This window comes from Lathamus discolor, chromosome 3 (genome assembly GCF_037157495.1).
Source record: "Lathamus discolor isolate bLatDis1 chromosome 3, bLatDis1.hap1, whole genome shotgun sequence".
NCBI classification, from domain to species: Eukaryota; Metazoa; Chordata; class Aves; order Psittaciformes; family Psittacidae; genus Lathamus; species Lathamus discolor.
In genome coordinates, this window is record NC_088886.1 from 138,376,629 (window position 1) to 138,389,464 (window position 12,836).

The 12,836-nt window shown below is 45.5% G+C and overlaps 1 protein-coding gene across 4 annotated transcripts in view; it reads left to right on the plus strand.

Moving 5' to 3' along the window:
• NEURL1 (neuralized E3 ubiquitin protein ligase 1) overlaps positions 1 to 12,836 on the plus strand; it is a 164,970-nt gene that overhangs the window by 60,465 nt on the left and 91,669 nt on the right. Inside the window, exon 1 of one of the 4 annotated variants that reach the window (XM_065672177.1) lies at positions 9,026 to 9,047. The exons of 1 other annotated variant lie outside the window; for it this stretch is intronic. In XM_065672177.1, coding sequence (XP_065528249.1) covers positions 9,041 to 9,047 — 7 coding nt within the window. In that variant the 5' untranslated portion in view covers positions 9,026 to 9,040. Of the gene's footprint in view, positions 1 to 9,025; positions 9,048 to 9,468; positions 9,618 to 12,800; positions 12,826 to 12,836 lie in introns of those variants that run through there. 2 more of the 4 variants (XM_065672175.1, XM_065672176.1) reach the window with 2 other exon arrangements.

Consider the following 12,836-nt stretch of genomic DNA (forward strand, 5'->3'; position numbering starts at 1 on the left):
AAATAGTCTCTGAAGTGAAAGTGAGACCACGGTCAGACCTTGAAGAGGTCTTGGTAATGTCAGTGGACTGCGTACACTCTATGTGAATTAGGAGTGAATCACAGTGCAATTTGATAAAGAACTGGTTGAAGCTGGGGAGCACTGAGCATCAACTGTTTGTGCTTTCTCTTTGGAGGTTAAGGCTGAGTAAGAATCAAGTGGGGATTCCCTTGGAAAGAGCAGCAGTCTCCTACAGTCAAGGACATGCTGCTGCCACCAAAGCTTTGGTATTGGCTCCTAAATTTACAAGGCAGGATGTGTGAAAATGTCCACTTTGGGCCTGACAGGTCGGAAACATTGGCAGAGTGTGGTGGCTGACCGACTCCAGACAGAAACATGCAGATTTGTTTTCAACAGAGCAGTCTACTTGTATACTTGGTGTAAGGCTGATTAAAGACTATACCTGCATTATCAGGTCTCTGTTGTTACAACTGTGTTGCTAAAGCTGTTGAATATAGGCATTTTTAATGTGTGGTTACAAAAAGCGAAAGTGACAAAAGTCGTCACAATTGACATATAGCTGCACAGGTAAAATGCTTTTGTGCAGATAAAACATCTCCAGGACACAAGAACAGCTGAGTTAAGATGACCTGATAGGGAAGGAGAGACGCTCTGTTTGTTGTAAATGATGTCATTGCTGATTTTTACCACCCTGGGGTACAGCTCACGGGTCACCTTGAGAAAGCAAACAACTGCTCAGAAAAGCTTAGGGGTTTTGAGTCATCCTGTGAAGCATACACTTTGGTCCTAATAAACATTATTTAGACCTCATTGAAACTCAGCGTCTTTGGTTCTAATTCTGTGTAGGAATCACAAACATTATTTTTAGATACTCAAGCTGAATGGAGTTCAGATGCATTTTATCTGCTCACTGACCAGTTGTGCTGGGGTCATATTTTGCCTATTATTAGGAATATATGAATTTAATAATATCTCTAGTTTTTACACAAGTAAACTGTGTTTTTGTTTCTCAGATAGGTGTGATTTCACCTCTACAATTTCTGTGTTAAAGACATTTTCTTGTGTTTCACCAAAAACAAATACTAGTTTGGGAGACCAAAAGAAGGGTGGGAAGAAGCAGAATCTAAGTAAAACATATGTTGAATGGGAAAAAAGTCAGTCATCCTGGGTTCTGGGCCTGTGATTATTTCCACATGCCTGGACTGTATCGCTGTGCTGTGTGCCATTAATGTCATTAGATGCTTTATGCCAGAGTGGATTTTTTGCACATGCTGATGAGATTGCAGGATTGGGACCTTGATGAGTAAATGCTGCCAGTGCTGTATTGGCACGATGACGGTGCATGCTGCACATGGAGATCTGCACCCTTCCAAGCCCCCTTCTTGTGCTGTGTGTGTGGTCACTTGCCCAACCAGCCCAGCAGTTCCCATAGTGCTGCTAACTGCCTAGCTGGTTAAACCGCCCTCAGGCAGCAGAGTTTGTCCTCAGCCCTTTCTAAGAAAAGCAAACAAGAAGACTGGGCAATCAACCCTCACCTTGTAAAAATGGGTATTTTTAACTGATGCTTGGTGCTGGAAGAAGACATAGTTAAAAACAAGCTTAATGCTCCTATTCAGAGGTGCCTGTGTGTTGGGAAGAAATGCCAGCCCTTCCCCTTGTTTTTGTTGGGGTTGGTTTGTGAGAACATGAGACCTTGGGAGCCATTGCCATTCCCTTCGGTTCCCGGTGAAAGGAAAAGGGATTTGATTGCTCCCTCCAGATAAAAATACAGAGGATTATTTTCCCTTTTCTTTGCTTTTTTTGTTGTTGTTTGAGCCTGCCAGATTGATCTGCTCTCTGCTCTCCAAGTGCGTAGGAGGTGCAGAAGAGGATGCTGAGACAAAGAATGAGGGAGGGACGAAGGAGAAGTGAAAAAGACCTTTGGATTGGAGGCACGGTGTATGGGAAGAAGAGAAGCAATGGCAGAGGCGGCTCTGTTTTGGTTTGCAAAAGTTTGCAGCAGATCAGATGAAGCTGTGGTAGGTCAGAGACACTCAGTCTACATGCTGTAGTGATGAATATATCAGCATGTCTTAGATCTTAGGCATACAGGCATTTTTCTGTGTTTGTGGTAATTTTATGAAGCTCATGTCCTATTGATATCTGATCCCTCCTGGAAATTGGGATGTTGGATGGAGGAGAACATGACTGCTGCTCTACTCAGTACAGTATCTGCATTTTACATTCATCTGCTTTGTGCTGCGATAATGTAGGTCCAAAACAAGTGGTATTTTGTGAAGGTAAAGCTTGGGGTTGTTTTTGTACTGATTAACTCCTGTTTTCCTTAATTGAAGAACCAAACTCATTTCTCAATCCAATAATAGCTGCCACCACTCTACTGCATGTGGCTTCTGATCTTTCATGATACTTTTGTGAGACCTAATTGCATGTAAAATCTCTTCTGAGTAATAGCAGAAAGGAGTTAAAAGATGTAGCAGTGAGGAAGGGTAAAATTCAGATACAGCTTGAAAAGCCACGAAAAGTCTAGGATGGGGAGGTACAAGACAGCAGTATCTGGTGATGAGAGCAGGAGGCTGGAGAAGGGCGACCAACAGATGAACAGAGGGAGTGGGAACGGCCAACACATGTAACAGGTGTTACATGATGTATTTTGTATTTATACTTGCAAGATTCATCTTGCCTGGGCTGGAAAATTCAACCTTGCCATATGTTTTGCCCTTGGAGTATTTGACTTCCAGCTCTGTTGGTACCTTGAAGTTTAAGGTAAAAGAGCTTGCGAAAGCAGCCCTGGAAAGGCAAGTTTTGTAAATAAACCCCATTTCCTGTAGGATAGCCCTGTAGCAGGAGGCAAGGAAGTTTTGGGGTGAGAAGGGGTGCAGGGGGAGCCTTAAGTAGGACTTAAGGACTTTATTCTGCAACCCCAGGAGCCTTTCCAAGCCCAGGCTTGGGTTGTGGGGGGGCATGCTGGGGGATGCTGTCTCATGGACGTGTGGTGTGGTCCTGCCTGCCCATCTTGCCCTTCCAGATGATTAATTTTGGCCCATGCTGCCCTTCACCACCCTCTCTGAAGGACATTTTACAGGGTAATAAAAAGACGTTTCTCTGCTGGGCTAATATTTACATCACAAACACATATGGTGCCTTTGCTTGGTGACAAACATCAGTGCATGCAAGTGAGAGGCTTTTCTCAAAAAGGGTGGGACAGGAAACAGAGGTTATTCCCTCCTGTTACTGTATTTACTGAGAAAACCCTTTAGAAATTATACTTCTATGTTGAGGGAACATTATTAAGATTACAAAGTCAAGCTCCCAGAGCATGCTGGAGTGGAGATTGCCTATCTAACCTTCATTTGCCCCTGGTGCCCGTGCTTTCTGATTACCTTATTTACCTCTTTGGTTTCACAGAGCTCCTGCCTGTGCTCTTTACAGAGGGCATTGAAAGAACATTGTTAGAAAGAATTAACCCATTGTTCCTATCGTCCTTGTTTAACTTTTTGCTTCTTTAGCTCAGGCAGAGGCATCACTTCTTCCTACAGCAATATTGTGGGAAGAAAGGTGGTGTTTGCTCAACAGTCACATGTTAAAGGGAAAATGCCATAAAAATGCTGATGATTCCAGCTGGTAATTTCATTTTTCAGTGCAGAGTTTGCATGTTGCCTATGATAAAGTGTGAATGAGTTACTTGTATTATAAAAAGTAGATACATTGTACCAGTATTCCCTGTAGCTCTCTGTGGAAAAGTACTATGCTCGTATAGCTAAAGGCTGTCATAGTGCCTTATCACATGGGATGGTACTGTTCAAAGTTTCCAGAAGTTTAATAACCCCAGAAATGGGCTTTAACTAAGAGATTTCTCACTCTTGCTGGTGCTGTGCTGTGACCCCAGCCAGAGAAAAAGTAAAGATATTCACATGAGACTAAAGAAAATCTTTGCTTTAAGATAGAAACTTTAGTTTTCTTTCTGATTCTTATGCTTGCTCTGATGGCAAGCCAGCTTCCTTGGGTGAATAAGTCGGCATTTTATGTTTTTTTAATTACAATGATTCTTTTATCTTTGTTTTCCATTACATCTGGATAGGCCTAAGATCCTTTGAATCTTGTGCTTGAAGAGTTAGTCTGAAATGGCAGCAAGAGGCTAAGTTATTCATGTTAATTTAGCGTATAAATAAAGGTCAGAACTGGAGGCATCTGAAGGCTCATTTGGTGTCATGCACAGTATGAGGCTTTCCCACAGGAATGGTCTTTTGGCAGAGTCCAGGTGATCTTGCCCCAGAGCAGGCACAGGTTTTCTGTATTATCTGAAAGCTACTTTTGAGAAACACGATTTAGTCCAAGGCAATGCTTTATGGCAAGGCACAACTTACACTGAATTGTCATTTTCAGTCTCCGCTACTGGGTTTTCTCAATTGATTATCCCAAAAGTATTCAAGGAGGAGGGGCACTCTTGGTTTCTGGAGCATTGATTTCTTTCCTGACACCTTCGTGCATGGAGGCACAATCTTTGAAGATAAACTCAGCTTCCAGTGGGGGCTTGCGAGTGTTCACATTGCTGACAGAAAAACATTGTGAAACTTGGCCTGAGGTCAGTTCAGTTCCTTGGCTTGGAATTCCTTCTTCTTGCTCAGCCTCCTGCCCCTCTCCAGCACTGCTGTTCCCCTCTTCTGATCCTGCAGATGGTAGCACAGGAGGTCAGGATAAAACACGGAGTGTTGGCAGGGCCAGGGTTAATCTTCTGCCAGCTTTGGCTTTTCATGAACAGGGGTTGAAGCCCCCAAGCAGTTACATGAGACCTCAGGGTCTCCTATCCCTGCTGTCCCATCTTCACCTAATCAATTTGCATCCTGGACATCCATTACAACACCTTGCTGATGTCTTCATTGCCCTACCAAGAGGCAGCCTTTACCACTGCGCAGCTGCAGCTCCTGTCACTGAAGCAAACACAGCTGAAGTCTCATTTACGCTGAGTGCAAATGTGAGGTGGACATTCACGTAAAGATTTTCCCTGTCCTTAAATTCCCCTTCCTGCTGCTCCTGCAGAGAATTCCACCAGGGTAATTGAATGCCTGCAGTAGCAGTCATGGTGCTGTAGTTTGTAGGTTCGAGCGGTGATTTTGATTTTAAGAATTTCAGCCAGGATTTTGAATTTCCTTTGACTTACACATTGAGAATGTGGCTTTCATCCAGGGCTGCAGCTTTACAGTAATGCTTAATAATGACATAGAATCATAGAATAGTTAGGGTTGGAAAGGACCTTAAGATCGCCTAGTTCCAACCTGCTGCCAAGTCATTATATTCTCAGATGCCTGCATAAACATCAACTAATCAGCATACCTTTTGCTAGGGCAGTACCTGTACCCTTGCATTACAGATAGAGAATTGAAAGTAGAGACATGTCTTTCATCTAAACCCCCTCCATTAATGCCAATAAATTAATATCAAAAGGATGCATAGAATGCAAGATTTCCTAGCTCTGGTCCCTGTTTCTTGAGCACTAGCGTGCTGGTGAGATGTTTTCTTTTGGATGCTTTACTGTTGAGAACATAATTTTTTCTTTGGAGTTACAGCGGCAGAGATTCTTGGAGGAAATCTGCTTTTGGTACAAGTGAAGTTTCCTCCCCCTAATAGCAGTCAGAGATTTGTGCTGAGAAAAGACCTGAGAATGTGTTCCCCTAAATTCTCCTGTCTTTCCAGATGAGATGAGAGTGAAAAAGGACAATTTCTAATCACTCTGTTACCATAAAGTCAAGTGCAAGTGGTAATAAAGAAATTGAGAGCACCTTTTTAAACACAAAAATCATTAAAAGTAGATTATTGGCACATATCTGATTTCCACAGTTCCCTCCTTTTCTCCATACTGATATTCAAGGAAGCTTTTTCAACCCTTTCTTTAGGGGGAGGTCTCTACGATCAGCACCATTAAAACCCCCATCAGGAGAGGGTTTATTGCTTGTTTCGTCTTGCTTGTGAAGAGTAAATTCCAGTTCTCCATAGACCCAAATCCAGTCCCAAAAGAGTTTTAGTTGTGTGAGGCTCACATGAACTGCAATTCCATTTTCCTGGCCTGGCCTGTGTATTGTGTAATCTTTTCCTCGATCTCCATGAGATGGATTCTTCATCCTCTCTTTTCCTGTTTCTTTGTACCTTTTTCTGTGTCTCCTCTTGTGCAAAGCACATCTATGCAGAGCTGGTTTACCCTGCCAAGGTCCCCTGCAGGTATCTTTGCTGCTTTCCCTCATCTGAGGTGGAATGTGCTGTTTGGCCATGTAGGGATGTCTTCTCCCAGACAGTGGTGGACCTCTGCCTCCTCCTTCCTTGACTGTTAGCCTTCTAGCCAGGACACCAGGGAAGCAGTGAAGGTATTTGTGACCCCATGACTTCATACCCAAACCTGCCCTCCAATGTGCAGCACTGGGGGTTTTATCCCAGGAGGAATGAAGAATGTGCCCTCTTGTCTGCTCAAGGCCACTTGGAAAGATCCAAGGTTTTAGTCTAATAAGCAGCTTGATGACCGTGAATCTACCTACAGAAGTCTTTTGCAGCCTCAGCATCCCACTCTTGCAGTTAATAAGTATATTTAGCAAGATCAGACACTGCCTCAAAATAGTCCTGCAGCAGATTCCTACTGGCTTGGACAGCAGCACTGCTGCTTGGCTGGAGTTTGCTGGATGCTATTCACGAATGGGAATGGATTTAGGGGCTGGGATTCTGTTGGGTCCAGCCCTTATACCTTTGTCAGTGATTTTGAAGGGAGCACAAATGGGGATGATATTGATTTTTTAAACATGATGCCAAACTGAGAGGCCTTGCCTGTATTGGCAAGGGCAAAGAAATACCCTAAGGGGACCTAGAGGTATCAGCAGAGATCTGTAAAATAAGAACTGTGCTGTAGATTGGTTCTCTCTGTCTAGAGGAAAATCAGAAACACAAAAGACTGAAAAGGAATTTGGCAAAGGGCAAGGTCTGAAATGGACTTGGAGGTGATGAGCACAAATCAGGAGTAGGTTTCAGCATGACATGGCTGTGAAGGAAAGATTTACCATATGGCAGATAATCCTGGAGGAATTATCATGCAACAGGGCAGACAGGCTGTTTGACTACCATGGATGGCCTTGTGGGACTATGTCCCCCAGGAGCTGCTCCACAGCAGTGGGGGAAGCACAGGAGAGGGGATGCTGGATTTTTTTCTGAAAGAAAGAAAAAAAAAAAAGAAAAAGAAAATCAAGAAACCACCAATTTTAAAATTAATTGAAATTGTCGTTTTCTGCCAAACGGGCTGACTCATTTTGGCAGTTTGCCCTCTTGAACCTCCCCCTCAGACAAACAAACAAAGCCAATAAGTTGCAAAAAATAATCTGAAAAGATAACAATCCAAATTTTTCCTTTTGGTGTATTCAAAACAAAGGGCTTAATGGTGTTGCTTTTTTTTTTTTTTTTTTTTTTTTTAAGACATCATTTCAGAGCTGGATTCAATGACCATAACTTGAAAAAATGAGGTAAAAATAACTCTGAAAATAAAATGCTTCATTTTGAGTTAAAGAAACATTTTGTTCAGTGAGACACACAAAGCATTCGGTTTTGGGCCCACATGAAATGATATTTTTTTTCCTAGCAATCTCTTGGTTGAGGCAGTGAACCAAGAAGTCAATTATTCACAGAGCTGTAGCAAGGTTAAGGTAAGGATGGAAAGCAGAGCTGAAATGAGGAACTGAGGGAGAATGTCCAAGTCAATCCCCATTCCTCCAAGTGAAATGTGGTGGTTGATGGTGTAAGCGCCCAGACCCCGTGCCGTCACCCGAGTGCGTGGGCTGCCTGCCATGAGACATAACAGGCAATGTCCTTGTGGCATCCGTGGGAGCAGAGCAGGGTGCTGTGATCCAAGAGATGTCCTGAAGCTGCTGGGGTGTGGGGACCACGCTGTAGTGCTCCTAGGGATGTGCCTTCACCCTGCACTGCTGCTGCTGTAAATGCAGCATCGTTCGGAAAGGGGAGGGGGGAAAGAATAGAAGAGGAAAAAAAAAAAAGGAATTCTTCTGCCAAGAAACTGCCATAAGCTCTGCAGAGTGTGACTTTGGGCAGTGAGGAGCAGAGCAGGCTCAGCTAGAGAAGAGCTGCTGCCTGGCTCTGGAGTCCAGGCGCAAGCTGCCTCGGCTGGGCAAGCAGGAGCTGGTGGGTGAGCTTGTAATTGTGCCTGGCTGCTGCTGGGGGCTTGGGAGGGCTTCCTCTCCCAGGTTGGGAAAGCTGGGCACAGCTTTCCTCACGCACACAGCGTTAGTGCAAACACCCTGCTTTTCGGCTTGGGCTCTTTTTGCACTGCATTTTTATTTTTTGCTCTCCAGAAGAGCTGAGACCTCAGCACCCAGCCATCCTAAGCAATAACCTTTACAACACAGGCAAGAGAAAATCTTATTTCTTGACTTGGCAGGGTCGAGGCAGTAGGATGACAGGATCTGCCCAGCACCATGGTAAGAGTTGGGAGGCAGAGCTGCACTCGTGGCTGCAGAAGTTTGACTCCTGCTCCGTTGCGGAGTAAGGAGCGACTGCGGAGTGGCATAAAGATGCATGAGCTAGTTTTAAACTGGGGTGTACCGCTGCTGGCTGTGGCAGCTTGGTGCCTGCTGTATTAATTTACCCTTAGAGCAGTGGATTGGAGAGATGCAGGGAGGTGTGAGTGTGGGCAGGGGCACGGTGCTGGAGATGGCGAGGAGGGATCAAGCAAGGTCCTGCATGAGCTGTGAGGTGCAAAGAGCAACCGAGGACCAACCCTGGCTGTGGTACCCTGCGCACCTCCCTGCACCACCCTCGGTATCCCCCTGCTTTTAATAACGCTGGCCATTCATTATCCATTGGCAGAGGTAATGAGCTGGAGAGCAGGAAGCATTGTATGTGGGCTGAGCATGCAAGCCTCGCACAGAAAGAGTTTAGCGGGGGTAATGTTTTTATTATTACAGTCCGTGGCGAACCATTCCGCATTTCAAGCACTTTGCCATTGAGTAATTCATAATTTACCAGCAGAGGCCAGTTCGAAGACTCTGGTGCGGTGATGTCTGGTAATACTTTTTTTTTTTTCCTTTATTTTTTTTCCCCCACTCTAGTGCGCTCCAGGGCTTTGCCCTGGGATACCAGCCCCTGGGGAGTGAAAGTTTCAAATCGCCCAAGTTGTCTGATTTTCTAAACGAGTTCTTGCATTTTTTCCCCGTGGAGCTGGCAGCGCCTCCTGCTTTGTCCGTGGTGTTGCCAGGGCGCCGGGTACCGCCGGGTTTTGAGCCCCCTCCGGCAGCACCGCTGGCGGCGGCATCGCGGGTGGATGCCGTTGCCGACCGCGTTCCGCTCCGCGGCCCGGTGCGCGCCGTGCGCGGGGGGCGGGGGGCCACGCCGCACCGATGGAAGGCCGGCGGCTATTTCAGGAAGCCGCGAAGTCTCCTCCTTCTTATGTAAATAAACATGACAGCTCGCAGCGCCGGTGCCGCGGCGGGAGGCGCGGGAGTGGGTGGCTGCGGCCGGCGCGGGGCAGCGGCTCCCGCCTGGTCCGGTGGCTGCGGGAAGGGAACAGCCGCCGGTGGCGGCCCCGCAGGACTGCGTGGCCATGGGCGGGCAGGTGACGAGGAGCCTGCTCTACGGTAAGGACCGGGGCAGCGGGCAGGGCAAGGTGCGGCGGGGGGATGCGGCTGGGTCAGCCCCGTCCTCCCGAGCATCCCGCGGCGGAGAGCGGCGGGCAGGAGGCCGCCGGGCTGGGGTGCGCTGGGCTCGCTGCGTCGCCAGGGAGGAGGGATAAGCACCTGCCCGCGCAGCGCTGGCGGGTTGCGGGGAGGTGGCAGGGGCGAAAAGAAAGTAACCGTAAGCGTGTGCATGTCTGACAGCTCCCACGGGGAAAAAGCAGCTAAGCAATGGTAGAGGTTACTGCGGGGCGGCTTAGCAGGCTCTCCAAACCTGATTCTTCCTTTCCACCAGCAGTTTCTTCTTAACACGCACTCTGGTGTATTTCGTTTTAAATTGATAAGGTCTGGGATGAACGCTGGTTTGAATTGGCTGATGCTAGGCGCAGCTAAAGCCGTTAAGTGCAGCACGCTCGCTGCGTTTGCAGTGTAAAAGGGGGGAGCTGGAAAGGGACTGGAATATCCTGCACAAGCCAATGCTACACCAGGATTTGAATCTACAGATAATGAGCAATACTAGCCATGTCCCTGTCTTTGGAAATCTCATGCCATAAATACTTCTGTGCGAATACTGCACTCCTTTAATATTAAACTTGCCTATTGCTCTGAGTTGTTCTGTTTAACTTTGGACATAGTAAATGTGCTGTGTGTCAGTGCGGTATGAATGTATTTTCAGAGACACTTCCTTGTTACAGTAGTAAACATAGTTATGAAAGATGCAGGTAAAGCATCCTGTGGGCTTGAAGTATCTTGTATCCTTTCTTTGAATAAAGATGAAGTGCATAGGCTTAGGCTGTAAGTTACAGTCCTGATTCTTCTCCTGTTTTCCACAAAATCCAAACCCTACAGTTTAAGGAACAAATGGGTATAGGAAGTAGATGACTTTCATCCTAAAGACATTGAGCAAGCATGCCTCAATAGAGATTTCTATTTGTTTATTGTTTGTGCTCTGAAGTTCCTGTGGCCAGACCTTATTTCTTCTCTAATCTCATGATATACATATAATATATGCAGAACAACAGTACTGTTGGGTCAATGTGAAAAAAACCAAGATGTTTGTCTTGTGATTGTAAGTGCCTTTACCCCTTTGAAGCGTTATTTAAATAAATTTGCAAAAAAATCCCAAACCTGGCTGGGAAAGAATAATAGTTGTATATATTTCCTGTGTGTGCCAGGGACTTGGCATTCCTGCTGGGGCTTTCTTCTGCCTGCAGCCGGCAGCGCACTGCACAGTAATCCTGCAACTTCTGCCTTTCAGTGGTTCTACTCCAGGAAGCGTGCTTCTCTAGTTTTTGTTTTGCTGGGAGAGGGAGACAAGTGAGGAGATGTGGGTAATGAACTCAAATTTCCCTCTTCATACAGAGGGGATACAGGCAGTGTTATAGTCAGGGGTGATGCGCTCTGTGTTTAGCACAGTGATGCTTTTTTAAAAAAAAGGGACATGCATTATAATTTGAATAAATAAATAATAAAAAGTCATGCAACAAAGCACATTTAGCAAAAACAGACTGCATCTGCACTTGTGGTTTGTCTGTGGCTACTGTTCCTCCAGTTCCATCTTTCTGTTGCATATTTCTGTTTCAGATGTGTCTCAAGATAGTCATGGAAAGAGAACGGAAACCTTATCCATTTCTCTGAAATGAAATTGAAACTCAAAGTAAAACTACTGAAAGGAGCTGTATTAACAGCCCTGGGGGTTGGCATTCTTTCTTTTTAGAAAGCTCAGGTAAAGCATAAATTCATGTCCTCCAGAAATGCCTGGTGACCTCTCCATGTTGCAAGGATGGGCTGGGATTTTCACAAGCTCCTATGTAATTTAACCTCACTGAAAATTAGCTCAGATGGGGAGAGAGTGCATGCGCTGGCTGCTTGTGGCTCTGCTGAGCTGGTCCTAGGGAGGAAGTTGGAGTTTCCCTGACGTGTGCCAGGTCCCTGCCTCCTCCAGAGCCCACCCTGACCTTGGTGGGGTTGAAAAAGTAAATGGAGAGAGAAGCTTCTGAAGTGGATGATGAGGGAGGCACCCTATCAAAAGTCATAAAATCAGGGTGATGATATTTTAAAAGCTGTGGGTGCCCTATGTGAGGACAGAGGTTTGTAGTCAAGTGCAACCATACGCTGACATGACGAGGAACACTTGACATCATTTACCCTCTTTGGGGTAGGCATCTCTGAGTGAAAATGTTGCTTTTCCATTGTTACGGTGGCAGCACAAGGAGAGCCATGCTAGTCTGTCCTAATGATGGAGTTGGTGGGTGCTGAATGGGCCCTGACTCACCTCAAGGAAAGTTTCCCATCTGGTTGGACTGGGAGGAAAAATAAGCTTTGAACTATGGTCACTGAAGCATCAGTTGCCTGAGCTTCCCAGGAGAGACCCACCTCCAATGTCATTCCTTGCTAGCAAACAAATCCCAATGGGCTTCTGCTGCAAAAGGCAGCACCTTTGTTTTGAAAAGGAGACATCTGATGGCTTGACATGCTGGGACATGGGAGTTGGTCCTTCTTCTCTCTGAAATGATGTGCAGTGATGAAGCTCACTCATGAAGTCTCCATCTACATCCTTGTGCTTGGTGCTGTGATGGTCTCTGTTCCTCTTCCCTGTTCCCTCTTCCTTTCCCACCACCATCCACAGAAGTCCTTGGAGTGCTTTCCAGAGCCCTCTATGCTAAAAGAATTTGAAATAGGAAGTTCAAAGGTAACACAATCTTAGTGGACAGGATGTTTACTTGCTATGTAAAAAGTTATATCTATACATGCAGTGCTCAGCAATGTTTTAAACAGGAAATTTTCGTATGGTTGCTTATGGTTCATCTGATTTCTTCAAGAATGACTTCATATGATGAGTTGACTAAATACTTATATTAAACTACTTACTACCTAATAATGCTTGAAATGTATCTCCAATAGATGCATACGTCATAATATATATGTTCTTACGTGTTTGAGTCGTCACCTGCTGCAGTAGTTTTTAATTCCTCCTTATGGCTATGAGTGAGGTGCTTTTTCACCTAGATCCTATTCTTAATTTCATGAGTTTCTGTTTGAGAAAAAAACCCACCTGAGTACTTTTTATTTCTCTTTCACTCAGAGCCAAACTAACACACCGTGATGGTTTAGCTAAGGAGACTGCTGCACTGCGTTGGGAGAGGGATTCAGTGTATGTAGATGTGCAGAGGTTAGTGATTA